This window comes from Manis javanica, chromosome X (assembly GCF_040802235.1).
Source record: "Manis javanica isolate MJ-LG chromosome X, MJ_LKY, whole genome shotgun sequence".
Taxonomy (NCBI): domain Eukaryota; kingdom Metazoa; phylum Chordata; class Mammalia; order Pholidota; family Manidae; genus Manis; species Manis javanica.
Window position 1 is genome coordinate 61,389,790 of NC_133174.1, and position 17,367 is coordinate 61,407,156.

The 17,367-nt window shown below is 35.5% G+C and overlaps 1 protein-coding gene across 7 annotated transcripts in view; it reads left to right on the plus strand.

Moving 5' to 3' along the window:
• Positions 1 to 17,367, plus strand: part of CHIC1 (cysteine rich hydrophobic domain 1) — a 295,686-nt gene that overhangs the window by 22,191 nt on the left and 256,128 nt on the right. For 5 of the 7 annotated variants that reach the window (XR_012127482.1, XR_012127483.1, XR_012127481.1 and 2 more), the window contains exons 4-5: positions 16,153 to 16,209; positions 16,475 to 16,534. Coding sequence is in view for 2 of the 7 variants with exons in the window: in XM_017651835.3 (XP_017507324.1) it covers positions 16,153 to 16,209; positions 16,475 to 16,534 (117 nt within the window). In the remaining 5 variants the exon portion in view is untranslated. Of the gene's footprint in view, positions 1 to 12,353; positions 12,419 to 16,152; positions 16,210 to 16,474; positions 16,535 to 16,644; positions 16,894 to 17,367 lie in introns of those variants that run through there. The other 2 variants (XR_001851888.3, XM_017651836.3) reach the window with 2 other exon arrangements.

Genomic DNA, 17,367 nt, shown 5'->3' on the forward strand with positions numbered 1-17,367 from the left:
CCTCTCACTTTGAACCTATTTGTGTCTTTAAATCTAAATTGAGTCTCATGAAGATGGCATATAGATGGATCACATTTTCTAACCCAGTCTGCAAATCTCTGCCTATTAATTGAAAGTTTACTCTATTTATATTTAAAATGATTAATTATAATGTATCAGTTTACTAGGGCTACCTTAATAAATTACTATAGACTAGGTGATTTAGAGAACAGAAAGTTATTTTCTCACAGTTCTAGAGGCTATAAGTCTGAGATCAGTGTATTGGAAAAGTTGATTTTTTTTCTGAAGTTTCTCCTTGTCTAGATGGTCATTTTCTGCTTGGGTCTTCACCTGGTTTCTCTATACATGTCTGTGTCCTAATCTCCCTTCTTTTTGAATTTTAGGTATTAGTTCCTTATTTTATATTTGATTTCTGTAGTGTACCATATACCTTCTCATTTCCCTTTTTTTTTTTGGTATATATTTTAGTTATTTTCTTAGTTGTTACCCCGGGGCTTATAATTAACATCTTAAACTTGTAGTACACTAGTTTGAATTAATACCACCTTAGCTTCGAGTATTTAAACTCTGCCCCTGTACATATCCATACATGTTATTCTCAATATATGTTATTACAAATTATATGTTATATGTTGTGTGTCCATTAACATAGATTTGTAATTATTGTATGCATTTATTTTTAAGTCATATAGGAAGAAAAGAGAACTTATAAAACAAAAACACAGCAATATTGACTTTTTATTTATGCAGTTTATTTTATTGGTGTTCTTTATTCCATCATACAGCTTGAGTTACTATCTAGTATTTTTTCATTTCAGCTTGAAGGACTCTCTTTAGCATTTCTTACAAGAAATTCTAATAGTGATTAACTCCCCAGTGCTTGTTATCTGAGAATGTCTTAATTTCTCTTTTTATTGAAGGAGAGTTTTGTGAGGTATAGAAATTTTGGGTGGCAGTTTTTTTCTTTGACCACTTTAAATATATCATCCCACTGCTTCTGGACCTCATGGTTCTGATGTGAAACTGACAGTTAATCTTATTGAGGATCCCTTGTATATAACAGGGTGTTCCTTTCCTGCTGCTTTCAAGATTTTTCTCTTTGTTTTTGGCCTTCAAAAGTTGATTATAGTTTCTCTCAGTATGGATCTCTTTGAATTTATCCTACTTGAAATTCATTGAGCTTCTTGGAGTTTTTCTTTTTCAGTGTAGGTGTAACTCTAGTGTCTTGTATCCCTTTGTTTCAGCATGAAGAACTTCCCATAATATTTCTTGTATAGTCGGTCTGTAGGCAACAGATGCCCTCAGGTTTTATCTAAGAGTGTCTTCATTTCATCCTCATCTTTTTGTATATGTTTTAATTAATATGCTATTTTTGAGCAATTTCAGGTTTACAGAAAAAAATTGAGAAAAAGGTAGAGTTCCCAAATATCCCCCCTACCCAACCCTCAGTTGCTCCTATTATTAACATCTTGCCCTACTGAAGTACAATTGTTCAAATTGATGAGTCAATATTGACACATTATCATTATTAACTAAAGCCCTTGGTTTGCATTGAGTTCACTCTGTGTTGTACATTCCATGGGTTTTAACAAATCTGTAATACCATGTATCCATGATTACAGTATTGTATAGAATAAGAGTTTCACTGCCTGAAAAAATCCACTGTGCTATATCTGTTCATCCCTTCTCACCCCTAAATCCCAAGCAATCACTGAACTTTTAACTGTCTCCATAATTTTGCCTTTTCCAGAATGTCATGTAGTTTGAATCATACAGGAGATAGTCTTTTCAGATTGGCTTCTTTCACTTACCATATGCATTAAGGGTTTCTCCATATATTTTTGTGCCTTGATAGCCTTTATTTTTTTGCTGAATAATATTCCATTATTTTGGTGTACTACAGTTTGTTTATTCACCTGTTGAAGAATGTTTTGCTTGCTTTCAAGGTTTGGCAATTAATAAATAACGCTGTTATAAACAAACACTATGTTCAGGTTTTTGTGTCAACGTACGTTTTCAAGTCATTTGGATGAATACCAAGGAGTGTAATTGCTGGATCATATGGTAAAATTATGTTTAATTTTATAAGAAACTGCCAAATTATCTTCCAAAGTGACTACTATTTTACATTCCCACCAACAGTGAGTACAACTTCCATGTCCTGTTGTTTCATGTCCTTGTCAGCATTTGGTGGTGTCAGTACTTTTGATTTTGACTGTTCTAAGAAGTGTGTAGTGGTATCTCACTGTTGTTTTACTTTGCATTTCCCTAAAGTCACATAATATTGAGCATCTTCCTGTATGTTTATCTGCTATCTCTATATCTTCTTTGGAGATGTTTCTGTTCCGACCTATGCTCATTTCTTAATTGGGTTTTTTGTTTTACTGTTGTAAAATTCTAAAAGTTATTTATAAATTTGGGTACACATTGTTCATCAGATATGTGTTTTGAAAATACTTCCTACCAGTCTGTGTCTTCTCTTTTCATTCTCTTAGCAGTGCCTTTTGCAGAGTAGATTTTAATTTTAATGAAGCCTAGTTTATCAATACTTTGAATTCATTCCTTGTGTTTTCAATGTTGTATCTAATTATTTGTTGTGGTATAAACATTGCTGTATTTGTTTGATAATGCTTTTTTCAGGATTTTTCTGTGTTCATGAGAAATACTGATGTGCAGATTTTCCTTTCATATAATATCTTTGTCTGGTTTTGGCATTAGGGTAATACTGGCTTCACAGAATGAGTTAGGAAGTATTCCCTCTGCTTCTATTTTCTGGAAGAGATTTTAAAGTATTGGTGTAATTTCTTCCTTCAGTGTTTGGTAGAATATACCAGTGAACCCATTTGGATGTGGTACTTTCTGTTTTCGAAAGGTATTAATTATTGATTCAATTCCTTTAATAGATTTAGGCCTATTCAGATTGTTTCTCCTTGTGTGAGTTTTAATAGATTCTTTCACGTAATTAGTCCATTTCATCTAGCTTATCAAATTCACAGCATAGAGTTGTTAATAATATTCCTTTATTATCTTGCTAATATCCATGGCATCAATAGTGATAACCCCTATTTCATTTCTGATATTAGTAACTTCTGTCTTCTCTCTTTCTCTTAGTTAACCTGACTAGACAGTTATTAATTTTACTGACCTTTTCAAAGAACCCGTTTTTTATTTTGTTCATTTTTCTCTATTAAAGTCCTATAAAAACGATTATTGATGAAGTTGTATTCATATTTACCATGTTTGTTACTCTTTTTTTTTATTGCTCTTGTTCTTTGTTTCTGTTTTTTTCTTCCAGGCTTTTTCTGCCTTCTCTGGTTTTCAGTATTTGTATGATAGCATTTTTTATCCTCCTTTATCATGTCAATAATCTTACTTTTTTATCTTTTTCTTTTTAGTGGTTGCCCACTAAAGTGAGTTTGCAATGTATATACATATACAGTCAACCCAGGTCCACTTTCAAATAACACAATAACACTTCCCAGGAAGTATAAGTACCCATTACAAAGTATTCCCAATTCATCTCCCCATCCCTTATAACATTGCTGCCATTCATTTCACTACTCTGTAAGCTATAATCATTGAATACATTGTTGTTATTATTTTGAACAAACTGTTGCCTCTTAGATAAATTAAGAATAAGAGAAATGAAAGATTTTATTTTACCTTCATTTATTCCTTCTCTAACACCCTTCCTTTATGTAGATCCACGTTTCTTACCTACAGCATTTTCCTTTTCTCTGAAGAACTTCTTTTAATGTTTCTTGCAAGGCAGGTCTACTGGTGACAAGTTTCCTCAGCTGTTTGTCTGAGGATGTCTTTATTTCTCCTTCATATTTGAAGGACAATTTTGCTGAGTATGGAATTCCAGGTTGGTGGTACTTTTAACACTTTATTTCATTTTACTCTCTTATTGACTTGCATGGTTTTTAAAGAGATGCCCAATGCAATGCTGATCCTTGTTCCTTTACATGTAAGGTACTTTTTTTTTTGAGAGGGCATCTCTCATATTTATTGATAAATGGTTGTTAACAGTTAACAACAATAAAATTCTGTACAGGGGACTCAATGCACAATCATTAATCCACCCCAAGTCTAATTCTCATCAGTCTCGGATCTTCTGAAGCACAACAAACAAGTTCTTAACATGTAAGGTATTTTTTTCCCTCTGATTCTTTCAAGATTTTTCCTTCATTTTTCTGCAGTTTGAATGTGAGGTTACTAGATGTAGATTTTGGGGTATTTATACAGCTTTGTATTTGCTGAGCTTCCTTAATCTATGATTTGATGCCTTTGATATTAAGGAAATTCTCATCATTTTTTTTTTCCTGCTCCTTTCTCTTTTTACCTCTTGGTATTTCTATTACGTGTCTTGCTTCTTTTGTAATCATACCATAATTCTTGGATATTCTGTTCATTTTTCTCCTTTTATTTTAGTTTTTGAAGTTTCTGTTGCTGTATCTTCGATCTTCACTGTGGTTTTCCTTGGCCATGTCTGTTGATAAGCCCATCAAAGGCATCCTTTATTTCTATTATGGTATTTTGGCTTTCTGCCATTTCCTTTTGATTTTTCCTTACAGCTTTGATCTCTTTGCTAGCATTAGCCACCTATTCTTTCATGTTGCTCACGTTAGGCATTAAAGCATGCAACATACTCATCTTAGTTGATTTATATTTCCAATATGATAATTTCAGCATCTCTGCCATTTCGGCGTCTGGTTCTGATGCTCATTCTGTCCTTTCAAACTGTTATTTTGTCTTTTAGTATGACTTAAAAGTTTTGTTTGAAAGTTACACATGATGTACGAGGTGAAAGAAACTAGGGAAAATGGGCCTTTAAAATGAGATTTTATGTTTGTCTGGATAGTTTTGCTGTGTTTACTGTTGCTGTAGTTGTCAATGTTGGAGGCTGAACTTTCCTGTGTCATTGTTTTTGTCAGGTGTATTTTCTTTGGGCTTCCCTACAGACTTCTCAGATACTGCCTGAGACAGTTTTTTCAGTTGTATTCCTGTATTATAATGTAGAAACCTTGTTGATATAGTGATATGGTGTTGGGGGACTGGAAGTGTCCTATAGCATTATGATTAGGTCTAAGGTTTTTAGTGAGCCTGTGCTCTTGGGCTGTGCCTCACAAGTGCTTCTCAATTTTGTTTTGTCTTGTTTTGTTTTGTTCTCCCCTTTAAGTGGGACAGGAAGGCTTGTCTTCTCTGTATGTCTGATAAAATTCCGAGGTAAATCCATCTGGTGCAGGGGTTTTGTTCTTGGGTAGTTTTTTGATTACTGATTCAATTTTGTTTCTGGTAATTGGTCTGTTTAGATCTTCTGTTTCTTTCTGGGTCAGTCTTGGAAGGTTGTATTTTTCTAGGAAGTTGTCCATTTCTCCTAGGTTTTCCAGCTTGTTAGCATATAGGTTTTCATAGTATTTTCTAATAATTCTTGATATTTCTGTGGGGTCCGTCATGATTTTTCCTTTCTCGTTTCTGATTCTGTTGACATGTGTTGACTCTTTTTCTCTTCATAAGTCTGGCTAGAGGCTTATCTATTTTTTTGATTTTCTCAAAGAACCACCTCTTGGTTTCATTGATTTTTCTATTGTTTTATTCTTCTCGATTTTATTTATTTCTTCTCTGATCTTTATTATGTCCCTCCGTCTGCTGACATTAGGCCTCATTTGTTCTTCTTTTTCCAATTTCAATAATTGTGACATTAGACTATTCATTTGGGATTGTTTTTCCTTCTTTAAATATGTCTGGATTGCTATATACTTTCCTCTTAGGACTGGTTTTGCTGTGTCCCACTGAAGTTGGGGCTTTGTATTGTTGTCATTTGTTTCCATATATTGCTGGATGTCCATTTTAATTTGGTCATTGATCCATTGATTTTTTTTAGGAGCATGTTGTTAAGCCTCCATGTGTTTGTGAGCCTTTTTGCTTTCTTTGAGCAATTTATTTCTAGTTTTATACCTTTGTGGTCTGAAAAGTTGGTTGGTAGAATTTCAATCTTTTGGAATTTACTGAGGTTCTTTTTGTGGCCTAGTATGTGGTCTATTCTGGAGAATGTTCCACGTGCACTTGAGAAGAATGTGTATCCTGTTGCTTTTGGATGTGGAGTTCTGTAAATGTCTATTAGGTCCATCTGTTCTAGTGTGTTGTTCAGTGCCCCTGTGTCCTTATTTTCTGTCTGGTGTATCTGTCCTTTGGAGTGAGTGGTGTGTTAAAGTCTCACAAAATGAATGCATTGCACTCTATTTCCTCCTTTAATTCTGTAAGTATTTGTTTCACATATATTGGTGCTCCTGGATTGGGTGCATATATGTTTATAGTGGTTATATCCTGTTGTTGGACTGAGCCCTTTATCATTATGTAATGTCCTTCTTTATCTCTTGTTACTTTCTTTATTTTGAAGTCTATTTTGTCTAATACTACTATTGCAACACCTGCTTTTTTCTCTCTGTTGTTTCCATGAAATATCTTTCTCCATCCCCTGACTTTTAATCTGTGCATGTCTTTAGATTTGAGGTGAGTCTCTTGTAAACGGCATATTAATGGGTCTTGCTTTTTTATCCATTCTGTTACTCTGTGTCTTTTGATCGGTCCATTCAGTCCACTTGACATTTAGGGTGATTATTGAAAGATATGAACTTATTGCCATTGCAGGCTTTAGCTTTGTGGTTACCAAAGTTTCAAGGTTAGCCTGTTTACTATCTTACTCGCATATTGAGCTGTGATGAACACAGTCTCATGATTCTTTCCCTTCTTTTTCCTCCTCCTCCATTCTTCATATGTTGGGTGTTTTGTTCTGTGTTCTTTTTAGGAGTGCTCCCATCTAGAGCAGTCCCTCTAAGATACCATATGGAGGTGGTTTGTGGTACGCAAATTCCCTCAACTTTTGCTTGTCTGGGAATTGTTTAACCCCTCCTTCATATTTAAATAATAATCGTGCTGGATACAGTATCCTTGGTTCAAGGCCCTGCTGTTTCACTGCATTAAATATATCATGCCATTCTCTTCTGGCCTGTAAGGTTTCTGTTGAGAAGTCTGATGATAGCCTGATGGGTTTTCCTTTGTAGGTGACCTTGTTACTCTCTCTGGCTGCCTTTAGTACTCTGTCCTTGTCCTTGATTTTTGCCATTTTAATTATTATATGTCTTGGTGTTGCCCTCTTTGGATCCTTTCTCTCGGGAGTTCTGTGTGCCATCATAGTCTGAGCAATGATTTCCTCCCCCTGTTTGGGGAAATTCTCAGCAATTATTTCTTCAAAGACACTTTCTATCCCTTTTTCTCTCTCTTCTTCCTCTGGTACCCCTATAATGCAGATATTGTTCCTTTTAGATTGGTCACACAGTTCTCTTAATATTGTTTCATTCCTGGAGATACTTTTATCTCTCTCTGCATCAGCTTCTATGCATTCCTGTTCTCTGGTTTCTATTCCATCAATGGCCTCTTGAATCTTATCCATTCTGCTTATAAATCCTTCCAGAGTTTGTTTCACTTCTGTAATCTCCCTCGGGATGTCTGTAATCTCCCTCCGGACTTCATCCCTTAGCTCTTGCATATTTCTCTGCAGCTCTGTCAACATGTTTATGATTTTTATTTTGAATTCTTTTTCAGGGAGACTGGTTAGGTCTGCCTCTGCAGATCCTTTCTCAGGTGTTGTTTGAAGTATCTTGGTCTGGACCAAATTTTTTTGCCTTTTCATGGTGATAGCAGTGGCTGTAGGCAGGTTGCAGGTGTGTGTCAGCTGGGAGAAGAACGTCCTTTCCTGATTGCTGGATGCCTTGCTCTTCTCCACTGCCTGTGACGGTTACCCGCACTCCTGGAGCAGCCACCGGGTTAGTCCTATAAGCTGCTGTGGGCGGGGTGTCCGTCAGAGCAGCACGGAGCCCTGTGGGGAGTGGCAGGCACGCCAGGTGCACTACTCAGTGCTTGTGGCAACCCTGCCAGGCAGCTCTGGGCCAGCAGTGGCCTTTGGGTCTGGCCCGGGTGGCTGTGCCTTGGGCTAGGATTCCGGTCAGGTGATGGGAGAACGCCTGCTCCCTCTGGCTCTGCTGCAGGTGCTCACAGGCCTCTACCAGGCTCCTCTGGGTCCCCTGCTGCCAGAGCACGTGAGCCGCACCCGGGCTGCTTGGACGCACCGCCGTGGGTTCACCCAAGCCTTTCCTGGTCTCCTCTGGTGCCGTTAGCACAGGGATCTGCATTCGGTCCCTTCTGGCACCGCCATCCCCAGCACGTGCTTCCACTCTCCCGTTACTGGGTTGGTGTGTCGGGATCCGTGCCAGTTGGAGGAACGACTGGCAGGCTGCTTAGTGCCATGAGGAGCTTCAGAGCTGCACAGCCTCCCCGGGGTTTAGGGCGCCTATGTTTCCCTGAGATTCCCAGCTGCTGGCTATGTGTGCCGCGACAATTTCGTCCAACTATGCTGTCCCTGTCTCTTAAGACTTGCAGAATGCACTCTTTTCTTTTGTCTCAGGGGCACTGGTTGCGGCGACCTGCCCTCAGGTTTTGCTTTTCCGTTTCTCTAATATCCAGCACCCCGCGCCCCTTGTGTCTGCGTTCCAGGTGTGGATTTCTAGAGCTGGTTGTTTAGCAGTCCTGGGCTTTCACTCCCTCCCCGTTCCGACTCCTTTCTTCCAGCTGGGTTTTGGAGTGGGGGAGCATTTGGGTTCCGCCTGGCCGCGGCTTGTATCTTACCCCCTTCGTGTGATGTTGAGTTCTCACAGATGTAGATGTTTCCTGGCTGTTGTACTGTATCCACTGTTGTCTCTTTTAGGAATAGTTGTATTTGTTGTCTTTTCATAAATATATGTTTTTGGAGGAGTCCTCTGAACTACTCACGCCGCCATCTTCCCGTGATCCCGATTTATTCTTTTAAGGTACTCTTACATGACTTAAGACAAATTAAAGCAATCCTTAATCCCATGGGACCTTTACAACAAGGCTTCCCTTCTCCGGCTATGATTCCAAAAGACTGGGACATGGCTATCATTGATCTTAAAGGTTGTTTTTTTACAATTCCTTTAGCTGTGGCAGGTAGGGAAAAGTTTGCTTTTACTGTACCCTCCTTAAATTTACAAGCTCCTTCAGAAAGATTCCAATGGAAAGTACTTCCTCAAGGAATGTTAAATAGCCCTACAATTTGTCAAAATTATGTGCACAGGGCTCTTGTCCACTCCTGGTGTAAGCCAGGAGAGCTGTAGAGGATGTTAGAGTTCTCTGTTTCCCTTCCCCAAAATTGGTAAGGCTCTGAGGCCCTACCTCAGTAGGTTAGGCTCTTAGAGTTACAATAGCTTCTCTTGAGAACAGGCTTTGTTAAGAACAGAATGTTCTGGGCATATTTAAAAGTGGCTGCTCTTCTCCTTCCCATGCTGGAAGAAGGAGGGGATTTTTCTTCAATCACTAAGAACCTGATAAGACTCCTAGTAATAAAATTCATAAATGTGGGAGACTCCCCAAGAGTGGGCCTGCTTGAAGTTTTTACCTCTTAAACTTATCCCCACTGAGCTTCAAGCAATTCATCAATTAAATAAAGTTCAGGTTCTGCTCCCCTAGTCCTGACTCTCCCCAAGTTTCCTTTTTTGCATTTTGACTCAGGTAAATTATTTTTCTGTGTATCCATATGTCTCTCTCTTCAGTTTTGGGGGGGCACTGTGACCTCACTTCTTTGAAGAATCTAAGAGGAATTGTTGATTTTCAAGGTATTCAACTGGCTTTTTGCTTGATAGGCTTTTTGCTTGATGTATGTGTAGGAGAGACAACTCCAACTTCCTTACATGCCTAAATGGATCTCCTCCATTTTTTAAAGTCAGTTTTGATGGACATAAGATTCTTGGTTGACAGTTGTTTTTTCTTTCAATGTTTTCAATTTGTTATCCTGTTGTCTTCTGCCCTATATTTTTTCTAATGAGAAGCCAGCTGTTAATCTTGTTATTTCCTTATAAATGATAAGTAATTTTCATCCATCTGCTTTCAAGGTTTTGTATTTTTCTGTAGCTTTCAACATTTTACTGTGCAGTGTCTGCTATGGATCTCTTTGTGTTTATCCTACTTGGAGTTTTCTTCAGCTTCTTGGATGTGTAGATAAATATTTTTCATTAAATTTGGTAAGTTTTCAGCCATTTTTTCATTAAATATTTCTTACGTTTTATTCTTGCTGTTGTTTTTTTCTAGTACTCCCAATATATGTATGCTGATACGTACACTTAATGATGTCTAACATTTCTCAGAGGCTGTGTTCCTTTTCCTTCATTCTGGTTTCTCTGCTCTTAAAATTGTGTATCTTTTGACATGTCTTCAAGATCACTGATTATACTTCCACCTCAGATCTACTCTTCTACCCTTACACTAAATAGTTCAATTCAGTTACTGTACTCCTCAACTCTAGAATTACATTTGATCCTTTTTAATAATTTCTGTCTCCTTATAGATAGTCTGTAGATAGTGAGGCATTGACATCATAATTTCCTTTCACTTTTTTTTCTTCTAGTCATGGCCTGGCATATTATATTCCTTTTCTGTGAGAATCTGAATTACATTTTTGGTGCATATGTCCTCCTTGTTGTGCACATTTAAAAGTCACATTTGCTTCTTTTCCAGGCTCCTATACTTCCATAATAAGATATCTGCTATCGGACTTAAATTTTTTAGAGTTCAATTCTTTCACTTGAGGGTGGAGTCAACCCTTCTATCATGCAGAAATTCCTTACATTTCTGGTCAGCTGATGACATCCTTTCTTGGTTTCTAGTGTAGGCACTCGATTTTCTTGAATTTTTTTTATTGTGGTAAAACATACATAACAAAATTAACCATTTTTAAGTGTATAATTCAGTGGCATTAATTATACCAGTACCTATTTAAAATCTTTTTCATTACCCCAACAGAAACTTTGTAGCCATTAAGTAATAACTCCTCACCCACCTCCCCTCAGACCCTGGTAACCTCTCATCTACTTTCTGTCTCTATAAATTTGCATATGCTGGATACCTCATATAAATAGAATAATTCCTTATTTGTCTTGGCATTATTTCACTTAGTATACTGTCTTCATTTTCATCAATGTCATAACACGATTCAGAGCTTCATTCATTTTTATGGCTGAATAACAGTCTAGTCTATATATATATATACCACAGTTTGTTTATCCACTCATCTGTTAATGGACACCTGAATTCTTCCCATGTTTTGGCTATTGTAAGTAATACTGTGTTCAACATTACGTACCATACAAGTATCTGTTAAAGTTGCTGCTTTCAATGCCTTTGGGTTACATACCTAGGATTAGAATTGCTGCATCATGTATATGGTAATTGTGCAGCTTGTTGATGAACCACTAAACTATTTTCAATTGGAGCTGCATTATTTTACAGTCTCATCAGCAATATACAAAGATTCCAGTTTCTCCAGATCCTCACCAACATTCATTAGTTTCCATTTTATTGATAACAGCCACCCTAATGGTTGTGAAGAGCTATCTCATTGTGGTTTTGATTTCCATTTCCCTAATGAGCATTTTTACATTTTTACATTTGCTTACTGGCTATTGGTATATTAGTCCATTTTGTAACTAGGTTGTTTATGTATTGAATTGTGGGAATTTTTATGTATTCTGGTTATTAACCTCTTATCAGATACATGGTTTGCAAATATTTCCTCCTGGAGATTATTTTCACTCTCTTGAGAGTGTCATTAATGCGTAAAAATTGTTAATTTTGATGAAGTCAAATTAAACTCTTCTCCTGTTTTTACCTGTGCATGGTGTCATATCCAGGAAATCATTGCAAAATTCAATGTCACCAAGACTGTGTCCTGTGTTTTCTTCTAAAGACTTTTATGGTTTTCACTCTTACATTTAGTTATTTGATCCATTTTGAGTTGATTTTTGAATATTGTGTAAGTTTGGGGTCCAACTTAATTCCTTTGCATGTGGGTAATCAAGTTTTCTTTGCAGCGTTTATTAAAAAGACTGTCCTTTTCTCCCTTTGAATGCTTGGTAATTCCTTTCAAGAATCAGTTGAGTGTACATTTGAGACTTTATTTCTGGGCTTTCTATTCTGTTCCCCTTGTTCTTCCAGTGCTATATATATATATCCTTTTTTTGTCACTGTTGCTTTCTAGTAAGTTTTGAAATTAGGAAATGTGAGTCCTTCATATTTGTATTTGTTACTCATTTTCAAGATTGTTTTGGCTAAAAGGGATTCTTAAGATTCCATATGAATTTTAGGATGGGTTTTTCTATTTCTACAAAACCACTGGGATTCTGATAAGGATTGCATTGAATCTGTAGGTCATTTTATATAATATTGTGATTTTAATATTATCTTCCAATCCATTAACACAGGATATCTTTACATTTATTTAGGTCTGTAATTTCTTTCAGCAATGTTTTGTAAATCTGTGTACAAGTCTTTCTCCTCCTTAAGATTAGTAAGTACTTTATCCTTTTTGACACTATTGTAAATGTAATTGTTTTCTTAATTTCTTTTTCAAATTGCTTACTGTTACTGTACAGAAATGACAACTACATTTTTTGCATGTTGATTTTGTATCCTGAAACATTGCTAAATTTGTTTGAGTTCTAATAGGTTTTTTTGTGGATTCGGTAGGGTTTTCTATGTGTACAATTAACATAACCTACAAACAAATCATTTTACTTTTTTTCCATTTTGGGTGCCTTTTATTTCTCCTGTGTAATTGCCCTATCTATAGAGTTTCTAGTAATAGGTTAATAGAAGTGGCAAACATGGGCTTTCACTGTTTGGTATGATGTTAGCTGTGGATTTTTTTTTAAGCCAGAGCCAAGGTGGGTGGAATCTGCTAATATTCACCATCTATCAAATCTATCCAGAATGTCTGCCCTAGGAAACTGGGAATGTAGGAACTACCACTCAGTTGTCAAGCCAAGTATATCCCCTCTCCCATAATACAGATGTGTGTCCAGAAATGGGATTGCACTTTTCTTCAGTTGTCCTGCCTATTTTGCAGAAGTTGCAGATAGGGAAATGAATGTTGCCCTGCTGCCAACACCCACTTGATACAGGCCTGTGGAATACAGAACTGTGGAAGATAGAATCTGCCTGTTTTCACCATCTGCCAAAACTACCCTAAATAGCTCTTCCACTCCAGGGAGCTACAAAATACTGAAACTGCCTGGTACTTAGCTCCCAAGCTTACTAAAATTATTCTTCCACAAAGCAGAGTAGTAGAGATAGGGGTGTAGTACATGGCTCCAATATCAAGGCCTCCCACTGTTCTTACCTGTTTTCCATAGATTCTTTGAATAAATTCTTTTCATTCTGTTGTAAGACTTTTGGTCAATCTCTGGGTCATTTTAATAATTGTCCCTGGTAATAATAATCTCCTTAATAGTTGTCTGTACAGGAAAGAGATTTCCCTAAGTCTTCACATGGCCATTCTGGAAGAACTCTCACTTTCTTCATGGTATCTTTGAAACACAGAAGTTTTTAATTTTTGATTAAATCAAATTTATCACTTTAGAATATTTCTTGCTTATGTTTTTATATCATATGTAAGAGGGCTTTGCCTAACTCAAGATCACAAAGATTTACTCCTATGTTTTCTTCTAGTTGTTTTAAAGTTTCACCTCTTAAAATTACATATTTGATCCATTTTTAATTAATTTTTGTGCATGGTATGTGATAGAGGTCTGAGTTCATCATTTTGTTTTGGATATCCAGTTGTCCCAGCACCACATGTTGTATGAATTCTGTTACATGAATCTTCTGGTTCATGAACATGGGATATGTTTCCATTCATTTACCTCTTTAATTTATTTTAGTAATGATTTTAGTTTCTACTGTATAAGTCATATACTTCTTTCATTAAATTTATTCATAAGTATTTTATTTTTAATTCTGTGGTGATAGAATTGGTCTTTTACTTTCATTTGCTGATTGTTCATTGCTAGTGTATAGAAATATAATTGATTTTTATATGTTGATCCTCATATTACTTTTCCATCTAGTGTAACAAATTTTCACTAACTTCATGGCTTAAAATAACACTTTATTATTTCACAGTCAGAAGTCGGGCACAGTGTGGCTCAATTGTGTTTTCTTCTTAGGATCTCAAGGTGCTGGCAGGGCTGTATTTCTTTCTAGAGACTCTAGGAAAGGATTTGACTCCAAGCTCATTCAGGTTTTAGTAGAAATCATTTCCTTCCTATTCTTTCTTTATGGCCCTTTCCATCTTAAAGTCATCAATGGTGGTTCAAGTGCTTCTGCTTCAAACCCCTCTGACTATCCTTCCATCAGCCAGAAAATGCTCTCTGCCTTTGAGGACTCATGAGATTATATTGGGTCCACCAAAATAATCCAGGATAATCGCCCTATTTTAAAGTCAAATGATTAGTAACTTTTTAATTACATCTGCAGCATTCCTTTTGCAGTGTAATATAATATATGAATAAGTGTAACTATAGGGGGTGAAGATCTTGGGTGCCAGAATTCTACCTACCACAATCTTGTTGACTGCAAATTCACTGAGTGTTATTAGTTCTAGTAGTGTTTTAGTGGATTTGTTAGGGTTTTCTCTATATGATCATGTTGTCTACAAATAAAGACATTTCAACTTTTTATTTTTCTATCTGGATGCCTCTTATTTCTTGTTTTTGTCTAATTGCCTTAACTATACCTTCTGGTACAATGTTGGATAAAAGTAGTGGAAGGAGATATCCTTGTCTTGTTCCTAAACTTTGGAGGAAAATGGTTAGTCTCTTTCTATTAAGCATGATGTTAGCTGTAGGTGTTTCATAGATGCCCTTATCAGGTCAGGGATGTTCCCTTTTTTTCTTAGATTTTCTTAGGACATTTATCATGAAGTATTTTGTCCAGTGCACTTTCTAAATCTGTAAAGATGCTTATGTGGTTTTGTCCATTATTCTATTAACATAATGTATTGCATTAATTTTTTGTGTGTTCCTGGGATAAATTCCACTTGGTTGTGATTTACCTTTTTCATATATTGCTAAATTCAGTTTGCTTGTATTTTATTGAAAATCTTTTGTTTATATGCATAGCATGATTTCTTCTTTAACTGCTTGGTAGAATTCATCATTGAAGCTATCTGGTTCTGGAGGTTTTTTTCTTTTTTTGTGGAAAGATATATAATTACTAATTCAATTTCTTTATTTATTACCCATCTGGTTTTGTTTAGAGAGATTCTGTCAGGTACAGTGGCCCCATGGTATACTGTAGCTGGCATTGTTGCTAATCTGACCCAGTATAATTAAACTGAATACAGTTGGAATTGATTGTTAGCTTGTATAGTTGAACAGGTAGAAAAGTTTCTTATGTTGGTACTTTGGGAATCATGTCAGATATAGTCAAGTTTATAAATCTTTTAATTTTAGGGAGTAGTGTTAAAATTTAACGATGCCTACTAGCCTTTTTAAAAATCAGAAATCTTGTAAAATTGAAAATGCTTAATAATCTTTAATTTAGTGCTTTCAAAGGTTTTGCAAGCTTTTCTTGATCTCTACAAACTACATTCATTCCACATAAATGCAGCCTCTATCACCCTGTTTACTATAGAGCTGCTTTTCTTGTTTGTATTGTTTCCTCTAAATACAAGTTTTATGACTAGCTGTTTTTAACATGTTTTTTTCAGTGAAAATTCCAGTATATGTTGGCTTTCTTTATTGAACCTGTAGACCTTGATCGACTACTATGTGCTAGGTGTTGGGCTAGGAGTTCTGATAAGAAAATTTCCTATGAGGAGTCAGATTAGCTTGGTGTTTTATATGTATATTGAAAAAGTAACCCTGTGAAAAGAGGTATGAAAATCCAGATTAGGTCCATAAATGGATTGTAGCAGTATTGGTAATGTTTTCACAATTGAATGGACTCAAAACATAGAGTAATTTGTACATACTTCATTTTGAAAAGTGTATACTAAAGTCCCGTGTGTGTGTGTGTGTGTGTGTGTAGATGGGGGGAGAAAGAGATATCTTACTATAATAGTATATTAATCACCCTGAATATTGCTCTTCCTCGGTAGTTTCTGTTAGTTACATTGCTTTTTTTCTGATTTCTAATAGAGAAAATAATGGGATCTTACAAATAAGCAGAAAAATACAGAGATATATAGTTTACAAAGCTCTTTAATTCATCTTCTAACAGATTTTTAATTCTTTCTCTTAGACCAGAAGATCAATTCAAAAGTTATTAGAATGGGAAAATAACAGATTATATCACAAGGTAAGAAAGTTTAAACACATAAATGCCCTACTCATGTATTTGTATTATTAAGTTGAAGAAAAAAATGGGAATTTTTCAGGCCATTATAGAATGAATTAGAGAACTAATACTCAATTTTAATGTATATTCTTCACAAAGTATTTTTAAATGCTGTGTTGTGTGTCTTATACTTAATCCTAGATTGTTTTCAGTGATCTTTCAAATGTGTAAATAATAATTATATAAATTGGTGTCAAAATTCTTAACCAACTATATGCTTTCTTAGCTTGCTTTGCACTGGAAGCTGACTAAAAGGAAATGTGAAACTAGCAATATGATGGAGTATGTAAGTATACAGTTGTTCTTAATTACATTTTTTATTACATCCTAAAACTAAATGTTACATTTTACTATGTTTATCGTGTCAGATCTTCTTTCTGCCTTTTTTCTCCTCAGGCTGAACTTTTGTCAGTTGGAACATCATGTTCTTTAGATTTGTAGCCAAAACAAAATATCCTGAAAGCTGGCAACTATTTTGATCCTAGAAAAATCTCAGCTACAGTATGCTCAGATAAAAACTTGAATATTAATCTTCTTTTAACATAGGTGCAAACCATCGCATATGGCAATGGGCACAACTGCTATTAAAATATTTTTAGATGTAATCTTGACAAAACTTGAATAAAATAAGAATTTACTTCTGAATTCTGAATTCATTTCTTTTTTCTTAGTTGACATTTAACTTGACAGTGAAGAAACTATAGGTTCTAATTTTTTTTTTACTGAAAGCTATACAATCTTGATCATAATACATAAATTCACATTTGGCCAATGTGAAAAATTCAGCATTATTGACATTCAAAAAGAATATGAAATTTATTCAAGCTTCAACTTGCTAACATGTAATATATATAATAAACATTCCATTTCCATTTCGTAAATAAGGGTTCATGCTACCTTTCTCTACTTTGAATAGTCTAGGGGGAAAAATGTGCGAATACCCACAGATCTAAAGTCGATAAAACCTAATATAAACTATTATAAATTTATATATTAAATTTATGTAAGTTTATAAATATCTTAGGATTTTTATTATATTTCCAAATCTTCCTTTAATTAAAATGTTTTAATTAATCTATTTGGACACTTTTATTATTTCTTACAAACAACTTGTAAAAG